The following is a 21,112-nucleotide window of genomic DNA, read 5'->3' as shown; positions in this document are numbered from 1 at the left end:
GCAATCCCTGGATTTGCTTGGAGATACAGAGTAAAACTGCTGATCGGCACAAGAAAATTAGACCCTGAGTTTCTTGGCTGAAATCTCTCTCTTGCATTTGACAGGAAAAAACCACCTCCAAGAAGCCAAGACCAAAGCAAAATTTCATAGATAACAAAGGAAAATGAGACTACTCAGAAGATTTAAAATGATGCAGATGTATGTTCTTAGTCTATTACAAGTCTGAGTTATACCCAATTTCAGTCAGTTTATGATCCAAGAACCTACTTTTCTCTAGCACCCAGATAAAAGCTTCCTACTCGTATTTTAGTCTGCCAGTGGTAAGCTCAGTCAAAAATAATGATCAGGACTGTTAATTTTCTAGTTTGCTTTCTGCTGATTTAATTGCCTGGACTGTCTGTATCAACAAGTATTCTTATCAGCTTAACTTGTAATAAGCTTGTATTCTTAGCCGAGCCACTGACTGAAAGGAAGCTTAAACTGCTGCTCAGGAGCATCAGGTGATACAGTAACACAAGGCATAATTAAATAAAAATTTTAGTTTCTTCACATAAGTTTTAACACTTGACCTTTTGATAATTTATGCAGATCATCAGAGCGTAAAGATTAGATGGATTCAAATCATCCTCAGGGCTGAGCACTGCAGATGACAATGAGGACTTAAAACTCACACCGGTCTTTCCACCCTTCTTCCCTTTCAAATGCCCAATATGTCAGAATAAATGCAAAGATACAAAAATGTTTGAAGTTAAAAGTTGCTAGAATTCTTTTCCTCATATACTTAAGGAGTTAAAAATTACACTTTGCATACACATCCATGCAAAAGAAAATTCTGCTGCTTCTCTTCAGCCTAGGGAGCTGCCAAAAAAGAACCTGGCCCACCAGTTCCCAATTCAAAGAACAAACTCAAACCTTAGCAAAATACAAGGGCAAGAACTGATTTTTTATTAACCTATTTTATGGACTCTCATGAGGAAAATGAGTCCTGCCAATGGTTCTTCACTGCATGAGACTAATATCTCATCAGAGGACATAGCATTATTTCACTTTTATGTCTGTCCCCCAGGAATACTCTCTTTGATGAAGTAGTTCAAGGGCAGGCATCGGAAAGTCTGTTGTAGCAAGGTACAGCACATGCATCTAAGCCACATTAGGACTCCATCAGTAAAAACTACACATGGTAAAATTCCTTTCGACAAGCAAAACAAATATTTGCATCATGATGGCTCTAGAGGAGGACAGTGCCTTGTACCATTGGTCACTTCCCTTTCAGGTCAACTTGATACAAGCAGAGTACTGCTGAAACTAATCCACAAAGGATGGAATTTATATTTGAAGTTTCTGAGGTAGCCAGCTTTTTTTTTTCCAAGTCAGATTAAGTAAGTTACCCTTTTGAACCTAAATAACCTCTTTTTAGCACCTAATATAGAACATATATACCACCACATTTTTTTTTTAATTATTCCTTCACCTATAAACAAGTATCTTGCAAAAAGTAGAGATGACTCCCCCTTGAAGAACTGACAGATAAACAGATGACCCTCAGCAGATCTGGTGGGTGCTCACAGACTCTTACCAGGCACATTTCAAGACACAAGTCTGAGACATGCTCAGCACACCTGAAGATCTAGTTAATGACATTTACTGGTTGTGTCTGTCAAGCAATTAATCACTCTGAAGAAGAATCTCAGACATCAGTCTCCAGCAAAATGCATTCCGCTTTTTTTTTTTCCAGGATGCTGTACATGGTTTTGTTTTGAACAACTGTTAACCAGGTTGGTAGCCAGACATGCTATACGCACATCTGTATGGATACTCATGCTGATTCTCTTATCCGTTAAGGAGCCTGCAGAAACAGTGATCAGATTAGGTGTAGGTGGGGTAAGAATTTTTTTTTTAAACTTATGTACTTTGAATGAAATTCCCGGCTTTTCTTCTGAAGGAATTCTTGACCAGTTACACAGGCAGTCCATTTGTTCCATTTAAAATATGGGCTTTAGATTTTACCAGTGCCTGGTCCTTTGTCAGCAACAGACATGCAAACCCACCACTAATGGGGAGTTTAAAATGGTAAAAAGAAGACACATTCAAAATCTCTTTATAGCTTTCATTGAAAATATAAAATAGGTGTAACTTCAAAAAGAGGAACATTCCACTCCAACCAAAATTTTAAAATACAGTTTCATGCTAAAAGCAAAAGTCCGGATTTGAGCCTCATGGAAGCTGCCAAGCAATACTAAAGAAACCTAATCTTTCACATTACTTGTATCTGTGCCTTTGCTTATGTGAGTGGTGGCATTTTTACTAGATTGATCTGAATCCTCAGTTTTATTTTCTATTTCCATAGCACTGCTTTCCACAGGACTCTGGGAAGATTCTTCACCTATTTCTGCTTCCATTTTTGTGACTAAATCGTGTTCTTTATCTTCCACATCCATTCCTTCCTCTGTTTGCGCCAGCTTATGTTGAACTTCTTCCTCAGTTTTGTTTTCCAATCCCTCCTCTTTCCTCTTTGCTTTAAACACTTCAACTCCCATCATCCTCAGGTAATGAAGTCTCTCGTTCTTGGGCACAAAGGCACGAAGTGACGTCTTTCCTTGCCAACCACACAAGACTATGGGACACTGAAGATCATCAGGTTTTCTAAAAACAAGCAGTTACCTTCAGTCAATTATAAGAAAGTTAATCTTCAAAACTTCATTTTATAGCCATACCCCAATAAATAAGTGCACAAGATTAAAAAAAAAATAAAAAAACCCTCAATGCTATTAAATTTCTCAAACAAACAAAATAATTTTCTGGCTCTAGTTTCGGAACTAATACAAGGAACAACAAGATGAAAGTTTACTTTAAAGAAGTTCTCAAGAATTTTGTCCACAATAACGTACTTCGTCCACAAAAAATAATAACGAAAAGTAACATTTTCCATTCCAGTGCTGGACTTTACAGGGAAACAAACAAATAAATCACATGCAGTGAACTATGGATCTCTGGCAGAACTACCAGCTCTCCTTTATAAAGCTAAACGCTACACTTGTTTTAAGAATACACAAGCAAGACAGCTTCTATGTCAGTCTCTTTATCCTATCTGGCTTTATTGTTAACCTCACAGCATCCCTATGCTTCTACTTCTGTTTTTGCTGAGTGAAAATAAATTCTTGTCCAAGTGCATAAATGGAAAACAACACATCTACTTACTCAGGGTCTGGGTCATACTTCAGAACTACACTTCCCATTGCTGCAGGGAAGGGGGGTGGGGAAAACAAAACCAAAACATGTTACTTGGTACAATGTTAAAGTGATTGTAATCTGAAAATATTCAAGAAAACAAGTTTTTAGACAGTCACACAAAATGAAATGGTTAGCAGTTATCTACATCAACACACTGAACTACAGACAAGGTTTTATTCCCTTTTTTTCAGATCAAAGTATTTCTACAGTTACAGAAGCAACTGCCAACCCTGCCTCCTCCAAATGTCAAACAAACAAATTAAAATACAAAACCCACATAATGGATTAATTTACTCAGTGAACCTAGCAAGGAGCCTCTACTTAATTAAAATGAACATAAGAGTATGCCAGCTCAAACTTTTAGAAAAATTTTTCATCCCATTTTTTCTCATCAAATGCTGAAGTACAAGGATCAGCAATGAGTTGGAAATAAAACAACATAAATAAAAGGCTGGAAACTCATCTTCATTTCTTCAAGCATCCAGTGAAGAGGAAATAAAAATTTAATACGAGTAGACATTGCTCCCCATATTTAGGAAAACTGAATCTGAATAACTATATTTGATACATAAGATCAAGACAAGCAACTGCAGATGACAAACAGTTTCAGCTGGAGCACTAACAGGCATAAAGATCAGAAGTGTATATAAAATCTTTGTTCATCAGATATTTTATATGCTGCCTCACAGCACTGCTTCACAGAAGTCACAAGTCTGGCAACTCTTCTGTTCTCTGAAGCTCGTAAACCTTGAAGGCTGCAACCAGAAAGGACTAAAATTTTTAATAGCACACTAGGTTTCAGTAATGCTTACTTACCTAACAAGTATATTCAAGATAAATTTGGTCAAAATTTTTAGTAAACACAGTTTATGTCACAGGATGTTCAAAGTCTTCTGTGTAATGTATAAAAATAATTTTGTCACAGAACAAATTAGAAGGCTTACCCATGTCTTTGACTTTCTTCTGTGTTTCACTGCTAAATTTACTTAAGAATGGATTTTCCTGGGTTAGCAGAATTTTAACATCTTCTATGCAGACACTTATAATCCTCGCATGAATGAACGGGTACAGAGTATAAATTCCCTGTTTAATAAATAAACACAATTATTTCAAAATGCAACTTTTACTTTGTGAAGGAAAAGTGTTAAAAACAGTATGTCCTTTTACCTAATATCAGAAAACAATTTTCACATTTTAAACCACACTGAAAATGCAAATTGTCACTAATCTGACAAAGTTAATGCCAGCTGTGTTATAAGCTCCAGAGGAAACCAAAATATCTTCTTTGAAAATACAATGCTACGTAATTACCTCCTGCGCTAATCGGAATGCACATCCAAACTGTTCACCATCACTGTTGCGAGACCAGACTTTTATGCCTGTGTTAATAACCTGCAAACAGCAAAGCCAAAAAGCGTCATTAAGGAGCATAAACTCTAAATTACCAATCTAAACTTTGTTTTTCATCAACTGTTTGACTAAAAGGAGGAAGAAAGGATAACTCTGCTGTAACGTTTGCTCATTTGCATTGGACACTGAATTAATGTGAAAATTCATCCAACAGAAGAAGGATCTCCTGCTATAAAAATGTAGTGCCCTCTCATCACAAAATGCCTTTTACTCCTTTTCGTATTGAAAACTGAACAGTGTGAGGAAGTGGCAGTTTTAAAATTAGGGCAATGAACTATTAATATCTAATTTTAATTTTAGTGAGTAAGAATTTTCTGCGTGATTTTGGGAAAGTCAAGCAAGGACAATAAAAAATGTACACGACATTAATATTAGGACACTATATGTGTCCTAATACCACTATTTGTGGTACTCAAAGTTAATATTAAGACACTATATGCTTTGTGGTACTCAAAGTCTCACTACCTAATGCAATGCACTGCTTTCTTAAAATTTTGTCAATTATGTAGCCATTTCCTGCATGGGGGATAAAAGAATAATTATTTATCCGTTGCATCGATCTGTTGTAAAGATGGACCGAACATCCTCAGCAATTTTCAAGATTTGACTGGACCCAGACTGTATCTGATCTAGCTTCGAAGTCAGCTCCCATTGATGCAAGACGGAAGCTGGACTAGATGACCTCATTCCAACTTAAATCACTCAATGACTTGAAAGACAAATCTTTAGCATTTGCAAGATGTTTACCATAGGGAATCCTATAAAAACATTTTTTCCCCTCTAATTCACAAAAACTTATTATTCCATAATCAGTCAGCTTAACAACTTTTCAAAATGTTCATTTGTTGAAAGTACTTTAAAACAGTGTCCTCATATAACGCAACCAGCTAATAATTCAGCTGAAGGTATCTTATTTTTGGTAGGCTTTCAGAGCTCTTAATAATTTTATAATTAAGTGGTTCATAAATACAACAGCAGCGATGTAAACTTGTGCAATTACCTGAAGACTGCATAAAAATGCTGGTACACACAAAGCAGTTATATATACTCACTCTCTCTACTTTTAAGTTCCCTTTCATCCACCAAAAATTTACCGATTTTAATCTTGAACGCTGTTATTTACCCCTCAGAGTCAACTTTTCACCTCTAACATAGGAGGAATGGAGAGGAAAACATTAATCCAGACTAAAAAAAAAAAGCCTGTCAGAGGGCTAATGCTCTATATAAACAGCAAGCTTGGCAATAAAGTTCAAGGAGATACCCACTAACGCTTATAACCTCCCTTGTGAAAACCTGAAGATGAACCATACCTTCATCTTCTCACTGTTGTTCAGAAGCACGTTCCTCAGCTCCTTAGAAACCATGTACAGCTGTCTCTTCTTTCCTTCTTGAGTTCGAGTCAGTAAATTCATCTTGGGAAATGATGGGTCCAATGCATAGAACTTCCTGTAGCCATAATGCTTGCTTTGATTAACTGAGCAATGAAATCACATACTCAGACTGCATGGGCTAGCCCACTTCCTCTGGCTACCTCTGCAACACTTAGCACTTTGCTTCCAGAACACAAAGAGTAGACTTTCTAAAGTGTATGACATCAGAAAAGACAAGCTGTCACAGACACTAAGATATAATTGAAAATTTCCAGTGCAAACTCCAGTTGGCTATTTTCATTTAAGGAGTGTTTAAATGTTAAGGAGAAGAGTCCCTAGTGTAAAATCAGGCAAAAATCTTTACACACAATCAAATAGACCCATCTTTTGTGATAAACTAAACTACTAATATTCCCAAACTACTAGGAATCTTATTGCCAAACCAGAAACACTTTTTTCTTACTCGATAGGAAGGAACAATGGATCATCTTCAGGGAGAAAGACAAAAGGGTCTTCTTTAAAACCAAACAACTTCATTTTTTTAGACGGTGGTGGTCTAAAAAGAAAATAACACTGCACTGTCAATTTTAGTAAAAGTACTCAGTTTCAAATTAGTATTTAGTCAACACTTCCTTTATGGTAACAACACTATGCCAAATAGAATATTGGCATTTTCCCATGCTACACTAAGACAACGGTACCCAAAATACAACTTCTTAACATGAGGAAGCAAAAGTAGTGCTTTAAAACAGAAACCACAAAAACAAGTAAATAGAGATTTCTGACAGTGATTGCAAAGACAACAAAGATCTTCCAAATGTTAACTTCTGAAAGTATTTTTTTCCCTTAAAACAGAAGAAAGTACTAACAGACTTTGCAAATGCTAATAAGAAAACTGGTTAGTTTCCAAACTTGCTGAAATACAAGACAGAAAACATGGAAATGCAGGACAACTGAATGAATTCATTAATTCTTCTTGATCGACTTCTAAATGAGTCCAGTAACAAGAGAACTATAGAATACTCAGCAATTACAAAGTTGTGACAGGACAAATACTTACCCACATACTCCTTCCTTTTTGCCTTGCTCAGTGTCTGAATTCTGCAATCCTTGCATTTTCTTAGACTCCTCATTTTCAGCAAGTATTGGTTCCTCAGTAATACAGTCAGAACCATTATCTGAATTAGTTGCTGTCACTTCAGTATCTCCTGTTCCTTGTGGTAACTTCTGATGAACCTATTTCAGATTAAATTATTTTCAACGAAGCAAAGTAGAATCTAACTTGTAACAGAAGGCACCTCTGTTCTCTCTATGCATGTGCTTAATTCCTGTCAGTTTGTATCCAAGTGCTTAAACAGATCCATTCAGGGAGTTAATCTGATTACTAGATCAAGATACCACTATAAATTGCATTTACCTCTAGTACTGATCTGGACAGTTTCATACCAACTGTCCAAGAAAGCTATTTTTGTACTATTTACAAAATCATGTTCAAGCACTCAGAGAAGACTACATTGAGACAGGATCTGCTGTTTTCCTCCTAGCGCTCAAAAGGACACATGCATCCTGCTGCTGCACACCTTCCACAAGAGTGCTACAACGTTCAACTTAGAACAGAATAAACTACCTCGATGACAACTTGCTTCTGAATAAATGCTTCTTCCCTATTGCCACATATATTTTACTCGTAAGCTGTTCTAATGAAGCAAATCAAATGAACAAAACCACCTAAAGGAGCTTATTCCTAAAAGACATTTTTCTCGTAGACGTGGCAATCTAAGAGATCAAATAAATCATGCCAACTTAAAATCCTGTTGACAGGATTTTAAAGACAATTGACAACAAATGGATTAAAGTCAGATGGCTGAAGCTGCTGCTCCTAACAGTTTTACATCCACTCCCCCTGCTGCTGATCTGCTAAACTAATCTGTTAGTGAATCACCCCTGAGCAACCAGCCACTGAGCAAGATAAACTGAAATAAGAATTAGCCTACAGCACAGCAGAAAAAAGCCCTCAGCATGAGGACCACACACACTGAAGGAAGTGACAGCTTTAGCTATCCAATATAATCTGCTTCTGTAATTCTTTCAAAGGCTTAATTTTAGGTTCAAACTTTATCTTACTATTTTACTATAATTTCAAAATCTCCTCTTTTTTTTTCTATTTTAGAAATTGTCATTTTTTTTAAAGTGCTTAAGGGATTTAGGAATTTATTTTTAATCGACACACTGAGCTATAACTGAAGGGCAGATACAAAAAACAGTTTTATGTTTATAGTATGTTTTCTATTATGTGTAATATTTAAAAAATCCTGAAACATTATTAATAATTAACATTTGAGATATTTAAGAGAAATTTACCTTAGGCTGACGTTTATTCCAGGGCATTGGAGATTTTTTTATTAACACAGCCACAAAGAAACCGCCTGTGTTCTGGTGATGTGGCAATATCCTAAGACTAGAAAGAAAATAAAAAAAAAATGTTGCAGTGTATTCATATCTGCATTCAGGCTCTCACAAAATACTAGAAGTGTCACGTTTATACTCATTTCCAGGATAAGCTAAGTATTCCTAGTAGGATTGTGCAGATTTAATTTATCAAACTAGAAACAGGATCTAAACTAGAGTATTCTGGCAAAATTACTTGCATCAGTGCAACACATTCATTTCACAGTTCACATCTGAGTTTTAATGACTCATTTATAAACAACATTTTTAGAATAGCTACGAAAAGCTTTTCATAGCAAGTAAGTTACTGTTAAAATGAATTTTACATACTTTTCCAATAATTTTGGCTATGCATCTCTATTGGATGCAATGAATTTGACCTTTTTGTCTGAGTACTTATTCCTCAAAAGCAACATGCGATAATTTCTCTGACTTCAGTGGATTTTAAATAGTCTACTGCCACTACATAGGAAGCAATCAAAATATACTCAGACCTGTACAAACAGGTCTATACTGCAATACATTCCTAATCTGACGTAATTATAAGTTGCCCACCATCATACATATTAATCATTATATCCTCATAAGATCTACACTGGGAAAACTTACCAACGCTCTAGATTCATTGCCTTTAGCTTCTCTTCATCTTTTAATGGAAACATAGTGGGACGTATCTGTGTTTGTCTATTCGTAGGCACATCTTGCCACTCTTCAAACCACTGTCCATCTTTCAGCATTACCTTCAAGGGAGTAAGTATAAATATTGTGAAGAATATAGGTCACCATTTTATAAGTTTTAATTATAATACCTCCAAACCAAGGCTTTGATGCCAGAAAGAGAAATTATTTTCTGGCATAGAAAAGGGTTACTGCTGTCTACTAGGGATTAGAACTGAGGAATTCCAATTTCATTACATAAGAAAGATGCAAGAGTGCAACACAACAGCTTGGTAATCATAGAGCCCCATGCCACAGGCACACATAGGTCATCGATAGAGATGTTTTCAAGGAAAGCTGCTGAAGAACCATGTCCCCCATTAATTTTCTAGTGTCTGTAATTTTACCCAGAACTCAGAACACACCTATAAATCCACTTTAATATACTGTGTAGGCCTAACATCACCTCATTCTGGCTAGAGGTCAAAGCTTTTGATGGACTCTTGAGATACAAGCAGAAGGTTAGAGCCACAAATCTTGTAGGAAGGCATTCTGAATGCTCTTCGAGAAAGAATACCAAACTGAAAAAGTCACGGAAAAATCTCATTTCAGAGCTCTAGATGCTTGGTTTTGTACTGGCTGTAAGAAAGGTCACATCTGGGTACATGTGGGGCAAATGTACAAAATTAATATCTGAAATGAAGGCCCATTTTTGTCATTAAGGTAACAAAATAAAATAAAAAAGTTGTAGCAATGCTACATGTCATAGTGCTAGATGGAGACAAGACAGACTGTTCATCTTTGGAAGTCATGACTGAAACTTGAGAAAAAACAAACAGTGGGACTGATAAATAACTGAAATCCAAACAAGTCTAGAACTATTTTGGATTTACCAGAATAACTGCTCAACAGCCCTGCACTGTTTAGTTTTGGTTTACCAGCCTAACTGGTGGACTGGCGTGACTGGTAGAATGAGAACGCACCAAAGAACATGCTGAACCCTACTGCACATTTTACTAGCTACATGCTAGGGTAGAAAAAAGATTGAAAGTGCTGCAGAAGTAGATGTTCAGATCTGGAGTTAAAAAAGGTCTCTTCCTTCAAGACTGAAATAATTCAGTGGAGTTCACTCATCATCTGGCTTCAGGAGAGAATACTGAATGCTGCTTCTAAGCACCTAAGTGTCCCTTGAACAAAACCTTATTTCTGTTTTGCTGTTTCCAGAGATTTACAGTCAACTGATGCTCAGGAATATTCAATGTAATCAGTCACAGAGCTCCTAGTGAACAGATGTTTCACCAGGGAATAAATAAAAAAGGCAATAAAAGTAAAAACAGCACCAAAGCAGGAAAATATATTCAGTGATAAGCTAGCCAATGAGGCCTGAAAAAAATAGAGTACCAGCCAATAAGGACTGAAGAAAGTCTTGCAAACTTTCAACAGATTTTATTAGCCTAGTTTCTAAAATACCTGTTAAGAGATTTATATTTCAACTGCAGAGAAATAAATGTAACAGGGAATACAATATACCTTAGTCATTGTTATACATATATATAAATGCATATATATAGTAGCTTTCTACAGAACCAAAAAAAAGGTAAAATTAAGATTACAGAGCCACAGTTATGCATTTTACATTTATTCTTCAGGTACAAGCACAGTGTAAACTTTTGGAATTGTAAGAAGAAAGAAATCAGCTAGTTTCTCAGCTGGATTTCCAGTGGCAGAACACAAGCACATCTTTATTCCACATATCTTGTTCACTAGTCTGCACACAGGCATAAACCTGCAGCCTGCCATTGCAAGGGACTAATAAGGTCGTAAAACAGAACAACCAATGGCATTGCAAAGGCACACACTCATAACTAAAATTTAATCAGTTTCTTTCCCTACTACCAGGGTGGCCTTCTACTCTTCTCGAGTATACTCTTAACTGGAAGTTGAAGCAGCTATGGGTTTTTTTGCCCTTCGCTACTAGTCTGTTTCTAGAACTGAAGTCACATAAGGCCTGGAACAAAATACAGGATTCTATTAATATTCTAGGATTAGTCACATCACTGCAGGTTTTAATAGCTAATTTCCAATAAGGGTTTCACAGGTTTTACTTCTAAATGATTCAAATGGACCAGCTGAAGAACTGCAGAATCTAACATTCACAGACTCCAAAGACCGATGAGGATGGATAACTTTAAAAGTGGCTGAAATTACATTGCCATCTACAGGCCACATACACACAACAGGAAAGGGAATTATACCACTAAAGTATAGGAGAGAGACCTAAGAAATCTAGAGGTAAGAGGAGAACAGATGAAGAGACAAGAACTTACTATTAGAAAGACTTTTATCTCTCTCCCCTAAACATCAAATCACTGGCATTAATCCAGCTCAACCTAACACTGTAAAATGTTACACTTCAAAATTTCCCTAATTTAGTACTCTACCACAGACAAAGAACTTCAAAAAATTATCAGTTTAAGTACCTTCCATTTTGTAATTCCTGGCATCCTCTTCAAGCCTGGTAACTCAGAAGAGACATCAGCAAGTTCTAAGGCACCTGAAATCCCAAGAATATAAAGAGTCTTGAAAACAGGATTGAAGAGTTGTGGGCTAATTAACTTTTATAAGAAGTTTCCCTTCAAATTTGAAGAACACTGCTTTTTAAAACTTTCCAGAAAAAAAATGATACGCAACTACTACCATGTAAATCAACAAAGATGGTAAGAACTCTTAATAATAACTACCTAAGTTTGCAACCTATAAATTAACCTAAACATAATGCTTCAATATTTTTTGTAGCAGCTGCATAGAGTAGTGCTCTATGACTGCTATCATATAACAGGGTTCTAGGCAAAGCGATCATTTAAGTTTTTATTCTCATTTACTTAATATTTTAATTTACCACACTGATTAAGTATTTTTCAGGGAACAACTCTTAGGATAACTAAGCCTTCTAAAAGGCCTGCTATATTCTTATTTTATGGTTTTAACATCTGAGTATATTTCAGTGTGAAAGAGAATTTATTATTTTTTAAATTGAAAGGAAAATTCCGAAAACTGTTTAACAGTAAGGTAAGTACTATCAAACTAACAAGACAAAAGACTTTATGTCTAAAATATGTCAAATTACTACAAGAAGTATCAGAGTATAACTTAATCTACTGAATTAAAGCTTTAAACTGCCCCTAGTCCAGAAAGAACAATACAAAATTCACTGTTTAAAAAGTGATCTCTCCAGAGATGAGTAACTTCAACATTTCTTTTTTGTGATTCTGAATATTTAAGTTATTTAACAGTCAGGTAGGCTTTTTCCTCATGCCATACACAATTTATCAACCAGTTCTACGTGACTAACCATTGACTCTTACAGTGACAGTTTAAGCAAGTCCTTTAAATAAATGAAAAAGTGATACATGAGTTCATAGACAAATTCAAAGATGGCATTTCAAATGTGATTAAGCTTGATATTTGCATGCATCCTTTGAATAGTCCTGTCCCTCTACAGCATGACTTCAGCTGACGCCTCAAGACTACATCAGATTGATCAGGCACTAAAGAGTCTGCCAGAAGTACCACAATTTCCAGTAGTTTCTATATGGTACAAAAGTGTCCTTTCTTACTCCTTCAACCCTAAGGGGAAAGCAATGTCTCATCTGCTCTACAGGTAGCAGTCAACACTGTTTTAGAAAGTGCCAGCAATCTTCTGGACTGACCTGAGCAAATTCTTGAAGTTCAGTGCCCCTTGCAGACCACTGCACTACCTCACCCTTCTTTAGCTACTCCTATGTTCAAGTTCCAAGGGTAACATTCACTGGTCAGGACACATCATAGCCTCCAGGCAGACTTCAAAATACCTCCACTGAGCCAAGACTAGATCTCAGTGTCACAGCCAGTCAAGATCCTCCCTTCCAAGTACTGAATTTGCCCCAGATACTGCAAATGCTGGCCTCCATTAACATCCATACTGCTTCGTGCCCCTATCCAAACTAGTCATTGTTAAATTTAACGCTGGCTTACTACAACTTTCAATATGCCAAGCCTAATATAATTTACTGGAAACACATTCATGCCTACCAAAGAAACTACCTCTAAATAAAAACGTCATTTGAGTGGAAATTAAATAGTCAGTTCCTAATTAATCTGCAAGCACTTTAGCTAAACTGCTGTTTCTGAGACAATGAAGTTTCATGCACAATTTGGGGCCAGAATAGTGACTGGCACAAAGAAAACATTACACAAAACAGGCTACCAACTTCCAGAATAAGCTCAGTTCCAGGAGCAATACAGCTGCTTCTGCTCTGTAAAAGGCTCAATTTAACACAAAGTTGGTGGAACTTTTCATGCCAAATTTCATTAGATATCTCCAAATTTCAGGTTACTGATTCAGAAAAAACAGTATCCACAAGCAACTAAATAGGCTACTAAACCCTACTATTGCAAAGAGATGCAGTGTAGCTTCTCAGTCAACCTCAATTTTTCCACCTCTTGTTACCTCAGTCATCATATGCAAGTCAAAAATGTTAAAAAAAACCCATGAGTTTAAACACATTCAAATTTCAATCATGTCAAAATGTGGGTCAAAGGATGCTAAAGGTAATAGTGACTCTCACCTACTGGTGAACAATAACTCTCCTCTAACTGCTTAACTACACTCTGAGCTTTTTACTCCAATAGCGTACAGCAGCAATGTTCCACAGTGGATTTTCCAAAGGAATTAGGAATATCAGACATGGACTCCAACCAGGGGAGTCAATTAGCAGAAGCCAGGTAACAGACACTGAATTCCACTGATTCACACAATGCTTAAGGTTTTATATTTGCAGCCAATTTAGGCCCATTTCAGAAGAATGCTCATAGCAACATTAATGAAATCCTACTGGTACCAAAAAATTTCTGTAGTTTTGCAAACTAGAAGCGTATTACCCACACTAAGCTTATCACTAGCTTATCTTTTTTTGGGCTGAGATTAAAAAAAAAAAACATGTTTCCCAATTCCACCCAAACTCACATTCTCACCTTGACTTTTTTCCAGCAGAGATGCGATCACAGCTTCATTTTCGATAGGATTCAATGAACACGTAGAATACACCATTCTCCCACCTTCTGCCAGCTGTTCAACACCACGGGTTGCAATTCTCAGCTGCAAGCTAACAGAACACTCTTGGTCTAGCCAGCTATTATTCAGGAACCCCAAAGAAGTTATACTGCAGACACACAACTCTGCATGGACTAAGCCAGTACAGCCACAGCTGTCACCAGTACACAAATTAAAGTCAGTTTCAAACTATTTTAGCTTAGTGCAGTCTACACTGCAGACACACTCACACCTATTAAATCAGAACAGCAATTAGGTCAAATGTACACACTGATGCAGGGTAGCTTTTAATTTAACATTCTGTATTTTGTTCTTTCTAGTGCCGCATCAAGTCTATTATAAAGTACTCAACACTAGAAAAATAATACCCCAAAACATGACTCTTCTCAGAAATCCAGAGTTAAAATGAGCAGTAATCTTACAAATATTATGGACAACACAGCTTAGGTAGCAATGGCCTTCTGAGAAAGGTATCCTTGAGCTGGACGACCAGCTTAGACCTACCTCCATACTTAAAACTAGAAGAAAATCTGCAATTATGAATGAGTTACCAAGCAGGCATAGGTCAGGTGAGTCACAGTAACCAATGGCACCCCCAGCTTGTTACAAATACACAGTAAAATGTTCTAAGTTTTCTCATTTGTGTTTCAATCTGCATTTTATCATGTGCCAATCATGTTAGCATGTGCCAATCAGTAGTTAATCTTATCATGAGGCTAACTACTCATTCACCATCAGTTAACATAAATCAACCTCAGGCAACTGAAACCGTTTATGTATGATTTCTAATATTCTAAAGACTTTAAAATATTACTAGCAAATTTTACAAGTTACTGTGTATTCCAAGAGTATTTGCAATGCTAAGAATCCCAACCAAATGATTTCTCCGGTTTTATTAGCTACCCTGTCTAAATCAATTAAATGAACATTAATATGTCAGATATTCATAAGAATACAAGCAATTTGAATTCACATGCTCCACTCACATCTGGAACCCTACACTTCCTCTGAATAGCACATAATCTCTTGATTTGAGAGAAAAGTGACTCTTCTTAGTCTCTGCTTTGTCATAGATTAACATGTGAATGCATGCAGCTGTTGAAGATATGGGAAAAGGAAGAGAGAGAAATGAAAGAAGTGCAGATATGTAATAAGCATTTTTACCCATGGAGCTGCAAACTGTTTTGTGTTGTCCACTTCTTCCATACATCAATGTTTTTCCTCATGGTTCCATCTCCGCTGCAACAGAGGTTGAGTAGATTTGTATTATTTGTGTGTAAAGTTCTTTTCACGTCCAAGTCATTTATAGCAGGATAATTTTTACAGTTCTCTCACGTTAACTAGTTTTCTTACACTGTACTATGTTTCCTCACTGTCTTCGTATTTCAGTATCCTGAGCGTAAGTTAAAAATTTGAAGCCCTTTAACTGACCAAATTTAAGGACCATTTGGAATGAAAAAAGTTCACCTTGATTCAGTATCCCCACATCTAAGACAACTTAAGGCATTCACCTGTTTTGGAAGTTACTATAAATCGTAACTCACTAAGCAACTCAAAAAGCATGATTTGGTAACACAAAAAAAACTTCCACGTATTCAAGTTTACATGCCAGATACCTGCAGGGGACGTCACATAAAATCCTGTCATAGAAGAGGATCTCTTTTCTTCCATCAACATCTATTTGTAGATTAGGAATGCTGGAGGCATCATGATTTACCACCATGATGCACGGACTGTTTAATCTCTTAGCCTGATGAACCAGCAAATAGCAGCGCTTGTTGTCGACATCATTAGCAATTACAAAACCCTCTGGGAACATAAAATAGTGGGAAGATGCTTTACTCTTCAACATCTAAGTAATTTTACATAGTTTATTGTCTTATGTTCAAAGTTGTATAAACCTTTCACTAGAGATTTTTACTTAAAAGACTTCTCATGAATAGAGGTGCCCTTACTGAGCATAAAATAAGGTATGCTGAAGTTTAACTGATGTGTCATAGTCTCAAGAGTTCTAACTTCCATCTAGCGGCAGTAAGACACAACCAAGGGCCCTTCAACTTCTCATAGTAAAACCCCTGTAACAGAGAAAACCCCCACTATCACGAAGCTCTACATCAGCAAATTTTCAGTAGAATGGAGAAAAAATCCACACACTCCCACAACTTTACATTTCTGTGAACAGTATTTTCTGTGAGCATCTAATCAAGAGTAAAGATTCCGAAACTTAAAAAGAAGATAAACACCAGAACTAGTTTAAATCTAAAGCAGCTTAATCCAGTGTTTGCAGAATATGATTAAACCACAGGGGCTCATGGGCCATCATCTCTCAAGTAAACTTTGCTTATATACAAGAATTAAGCTCTAATCACAGCAAAGATACACATATATGTATATATACATATATATATATATATATGTAATTCATCTCTCTCCTTCATGCCAAGGAAGCCCATGAAGTTTCAAATCAAAGGTGGGGTACCTTTCATATTGTTATCACTCAGTCACCCTAGAAATTCAATATGTAGTTAAATGTAGTTACTCATCTGCAATATTAAAAATAATCTTCTACAAGAAAAAGCAGAAATTCCATGTCACAAAAGTTTTTAGTAGTTTTTCAGACTTACTGGGAAAAGGAACATTCATGTCTGCATGCAACATTTCGATAAGTTGTGCAGTCTTAGATCCAGGTGCAGCACACATATCTAGAATCTACAAACATCAGAAAGTTAAAAAAAGTCCTGCTTTGTATTTTTCAAGTACTCAAGAAATTTACTGTGTTCTTTCTTAAACTAAGTATTTTTGCACATAGAGAAATGATTGTTCTGACCACCAATTTGAAAAAAACAAAGTACAGTCCTGCTCTTTGTATGCTTAAGAGTCTAAAATATAAAAAGGACCTAACATTGTAGGGAACAAATACATCAGATGAAATAGAATTTGAAAGAAGAACGTGAATACAGATATAAGGATATGGTCCTTTTACCAGCAATTCCAACTGAAGTTAACTGGCACTTTTCATGTACACACACATATTAAGAGCAAAGTTATAATCAAGGGCAAGTAGTACTTTTCTTTAATTAATTAACTTTTCTTAAAGTATTAGTAAATTTATCAGAGATAGCTGATTATATAGATTTCATAAAAATTAATTGCTATACCTCCCCACACATTTGCATTTTAGTGCAAAAAATCAGGCAGCATAAATCTCTTGTTTCTATATCTTGAAGACGAACTTGGGAAGTGTTTGAACTGCCCTGAGGCAGCTGAACAGAACAGCACCAACATCAACAGACACAAACACCTAAATTCTAGTGTATTTCTCCTTCCTGGTTCATCAGGAACTTGTGATCGAGTCATTTATAGTCACTTTCACAGCAAATCAATTGATACGTAATACTGTTCTCTTAAGTAAGGAAGCCTAGAGTCTTTCCTCTTGTCTAGTTACAGATTTTCAGAAACACATTTATCTCCCGGATCTTTGGCTCCAACAAAAAATAGCAGAAATCACGCAACAGGATAAAGGATGGCAAGGGATCTGCTCAGACCCTCATGCAAGTCCCTGGCAAGAACAAGACTAAACTAGAAGACAGCCCCCAGAGAAAAGCAAAGAGAGCTCCAGAGAGCATGTGGTAAAGTGCTAAAAAATCATGAAACACACTCAGGAAGACAACACTGAACTTGCTCTTTAAAGTAACAGTTGTGATGCTACTGTTTTCTAGTTTTGCAGGTAATACAAAAAGATAACAAAGAATATACAAGGCTAAACATCCTCTAGAACTTGCCAGCAAAATGATGGTGAGGAAAACTAAATTGTGAAAAACAGATTTAAAATGAACACAGATATAAAGAGGCTTGACAGTCACTAAGTTGATCCTTGTACAAGATAGATTCAGCAAGACATGATGTACAGGACATGCTAGTCAGACATGAAAAGTAACGTGCAGTTCTGGTCATAACAAGCAGTTCAGAAGCTAAGACACTAAGGACCAGAAAAGTTCCTAAATGACAACAGTTGCTGTCATCATTACAGCAGTTATTTGCTGTCTTGGCACATGAAAGGATAAAGAACCTATTCTAAGCCTAATTTATGAGCAAATGTGTGAAATCTTCCACTCATTTCTGGAAAATGCCTGCTGAAATACAGTCACCCAAGTTAAACATTCAGTGTAAAATTCCTATACTGCTAGCTTAGCATATACAACGTGTGTGCAAAAATACTCCCACAGTTTGTGTTTTACATTAAGTTGAACGTGTTCACTACCTGTTCAACTCCAGACAAAACTGAAAATGCACCTGTGACACATCAGGACTGAGTCTTTCAATTCATTATTCACTTAAGAGATGAGAAGACCTTGATTCACATCAGTTCTGTGTCACACAATGGGTTGGGGTGAAGGTAGGAGAAGATAAAGTGGTATGTTACGTACGCTAGGTAATGTTAATATAAAAACAAGTAGTTGCAGACTAGGCTCTAAAACATGTCAGAAGTTTGAAAAACTTAAAGTTTTAAGATACATCATGAAAATTTAAGAAAGAACAAAATATGACTGCTTAAGGTAACAAAACAACTAGTTTATTAATTTAACAGATCAAGAGAATAAAGCCACCCAACAGATTTAGTCTGCAAGCAAGCATATAGTATTAAAACATCCCAGATGTTAGAACAGAAAGTTTGCTACCAGATATTCCCATTCCTACAGTCTGCTATAGGAAAATATTATGGGCATTCCTTAGACACCTCCATTAAAGTTAGCACCCTATGGTGTTTAGCCATCACTAGTACTGTGTTTCAATTCACCCAAATTATTTTGCCTAACACATTTATAGAGCAGAAATTTAAAACTTCTTCAAACGGCATAGAGGAGTGAAATCTACCTGGTAGGGAACATTATCATTTGGATCTGGAAAACTACATCTGTTTCACAGTGTGATGGAGAGCAGGAAGTCAAAAACATTCATCTTACTTTAAAAGTAGGTTGAAATATGAATACATAACTCAAATGCAGCAGAACACATTTACACTTGGAAAATAGGACTATGCAACTACTTAAAATTGAAGTGTTTCTTATAGGGTTCTACATACAGTTAAAAAGCAGATGTTCCTCTGAGTGTGTCTGTGATATGAACACACTCGTTGAGTGTTGCTGTTAATGTGCAGAAAGCATAAACATACCAACACAAAACAGAACTGTGCATCAGTATTGATACTGCTGTTGTGATGTGTAGTTTAATCAAACTAACTTCAGGGAAAAAGTTTTAGTACACATTATATTATAGAGTTACCTTATGATGAGGGCTAACATTAAGCAGCAGAGGTGGGATCATACTAACAGCCTCCTGACGACTGATATTTCCCTTGAAAATAAAAAAGAAATTAAAATTGTTTTTATTCGCAAAACTGCATTTATTTTGCTATAAAATTTTTAAATCACTATGTAGTAAAATAAGAAAGCAGTCAGAAACACACTACTAGGAATCTAGGTTTAAATTTGTTTAAATGTAACCAAAAAAAGCAATCACAGTATTCACACAAGTATAACTTCTGACAATTGCATATTTATTCCAACTGTATTAATTCTACAGTCATAGTTTCTGCTCAAAAGAGATGAGAAACTGGTTTCAACCAGGAGACAAACTCCCATCGCTTAAGCTAAGTCTTATCATGCACACACATGCACTTTTTACCAGATTTAAATATCTGGTTTCTAACAGCAACTAATTATTTTACATAGACTCATTTTAGCATCCCCGAACAACTACAAAAAAATGCAACTAGTTTAAGAAAAGTATTTGTAGTTGTGGCTATGTGCCAGAGTTGTGGGACGAATCACAGTCAACAGCAACATAAAATCCAGATTCTTCTGAGTCATTCAATTCTTGAGAGAAAAGGTACAGTCTCACTCTTTCATAACGTATTTCACTAAAGCACTGCTCAGGACATGAAAGAAAAAAATCAAGATCTATCCAAAACTTACACACTCTGTCTCGCTAACCAGAAACTGATGGAACTTTTCCAGTTGTGGGGACTTGCGTAAGATTTTTCTACTCAAGTTAGTGTGCCAGGCTAACTCTTCTGGATACCTGGGGGAAAAGAGAGGGGAAAAGGGCAGAAGAAGAAGGAGACCAACACACCAGGCTGGATGTCGGGAACAGGCAGGGTGCCTTAACTTGCCTTCAGACCACTTACCAGCTCAGTGCTTGTGGCATCTCGACCTTTTGACCATCCACCTCCAGGTCCTGCAGCTCCTTGAAGTATTTTTCCTTCAAGCAGTGGAGAATCTCTTTGGCATGGCTGCATGCGACAGGCGTGCACAGGGACACCAGATGGAGAATCACAGAACCACGGGATGGTTTACATTGGAAGTGACCTTAGGAATCACCCAGTTCCAGCCCCCCCTGCGGCGGGCAGAGACGCGCCCCAGTAGAGCAGGTGGCTCAGACACCCCTTGTCCCGGCCAGCATCTCGCACCCACGGTGCCCGGGGTAGGTGCCCAAGGCAGCAGCCCCAGCCCTACCTGCGGTAGCCCGTGATGCGCAGCGTGGCGGGCAGCGGCTCCCGCAGCGCCGCCATGAACGCGTCCCACTCGCCGGCGGGCACGATGCCTAGCTCCCGGTAGTACCGCTCGAACAGCTCATTCTCCTTCACGATCTCGGGGTAGCCGCCGGCCCAGCCCTGAAGGAACACGCCACCGCCGTCAGCTCACCGGCCGCCCCCCCCCGCTCCCCGCCCGCCCCGGCCCGGCTCTCACCGCCTGGTCCCCGGCGCCGGCGCCGCCCCGCTCCTGCCGCTGCTGCTGCTGCTGCTGCCGCCGGCGGTCCCGCGCCCGCCGGCCCATGGCGGCCAGGCGGCGGCCGAGGCGCGACACCAGCACCGCCGTGGGGAAGGAAGGACTGCCCCGGCCCC

At 37.4% G+C, this 21,112-nt stretch overlaps 1 protein-coding gene across 1 annotated transcript; it reads right to left on the bottom strand.

The window, feature by feature from the left end:
- Positions 1-2,093: 2,093 nt before the first annotated feature.
- Positions 2,094-21,096, bottom strand: NSUN2 (NOP2/Sun RNA methyltransferase family member 2). Its single transcript, XM_027878952.1, has 19 exons — positions 20,958-21,096; positions 20,724-20,881; positions 20,396-20,500; positions 20,184-20,289; positions 19,492-19,563; positions 16,833-16,917; positions 15,825-16,017; positions 15,373-15,447; positions 14,130-14,260; positions 11,597-11,670; positions 9,069-9,199; positions 8,373-8,469; positions 7,072-7,247; positions 6,475-6,567; positions 5,952-6,087; positions 4,543-4,623; positions 4,176-4,314; positions 3,199-3,238; positions 2,094-2,643 (listed from the first exon to the last, which is right to left on the bottom strand). Exons 1-19 carry the CDS (start codon positions 21,042-21,044, stop codon positions 2,247-2,249), a joined length of 2,376 nt encoding a protein of 791 aa, XP_027734753.1. The 5' UTR covers positions 21,045-21,096; the 3' UTR covers positions 2,094-2,246.
- Between the last annotated feature and the right edge of the window lie 16 nt (positions 21,097-21,112).

The sequence above is a fragment of the Empidonax traillii genome, unplaced genomic scaffold, assembly GCF_003031625.1.
Source record: "Empidonax traillii isolate 1590-97213 ecotype Southwest subspecies unplaced genomic scaffold, ASM303162v1 scaffold48:size2401408, whole genome shotgun sequence".
NCBI lineage: Eukaryota > Metazoa > Chordata > Aves > Passeriformes > Tyrannidae > Empidonax > Empidonax traillii.
The sequence above is the reverse complement of the archived record's forward strand: the minus strand, read 5'-3'. Positions and strand labels throughout refer to the sequence as shown.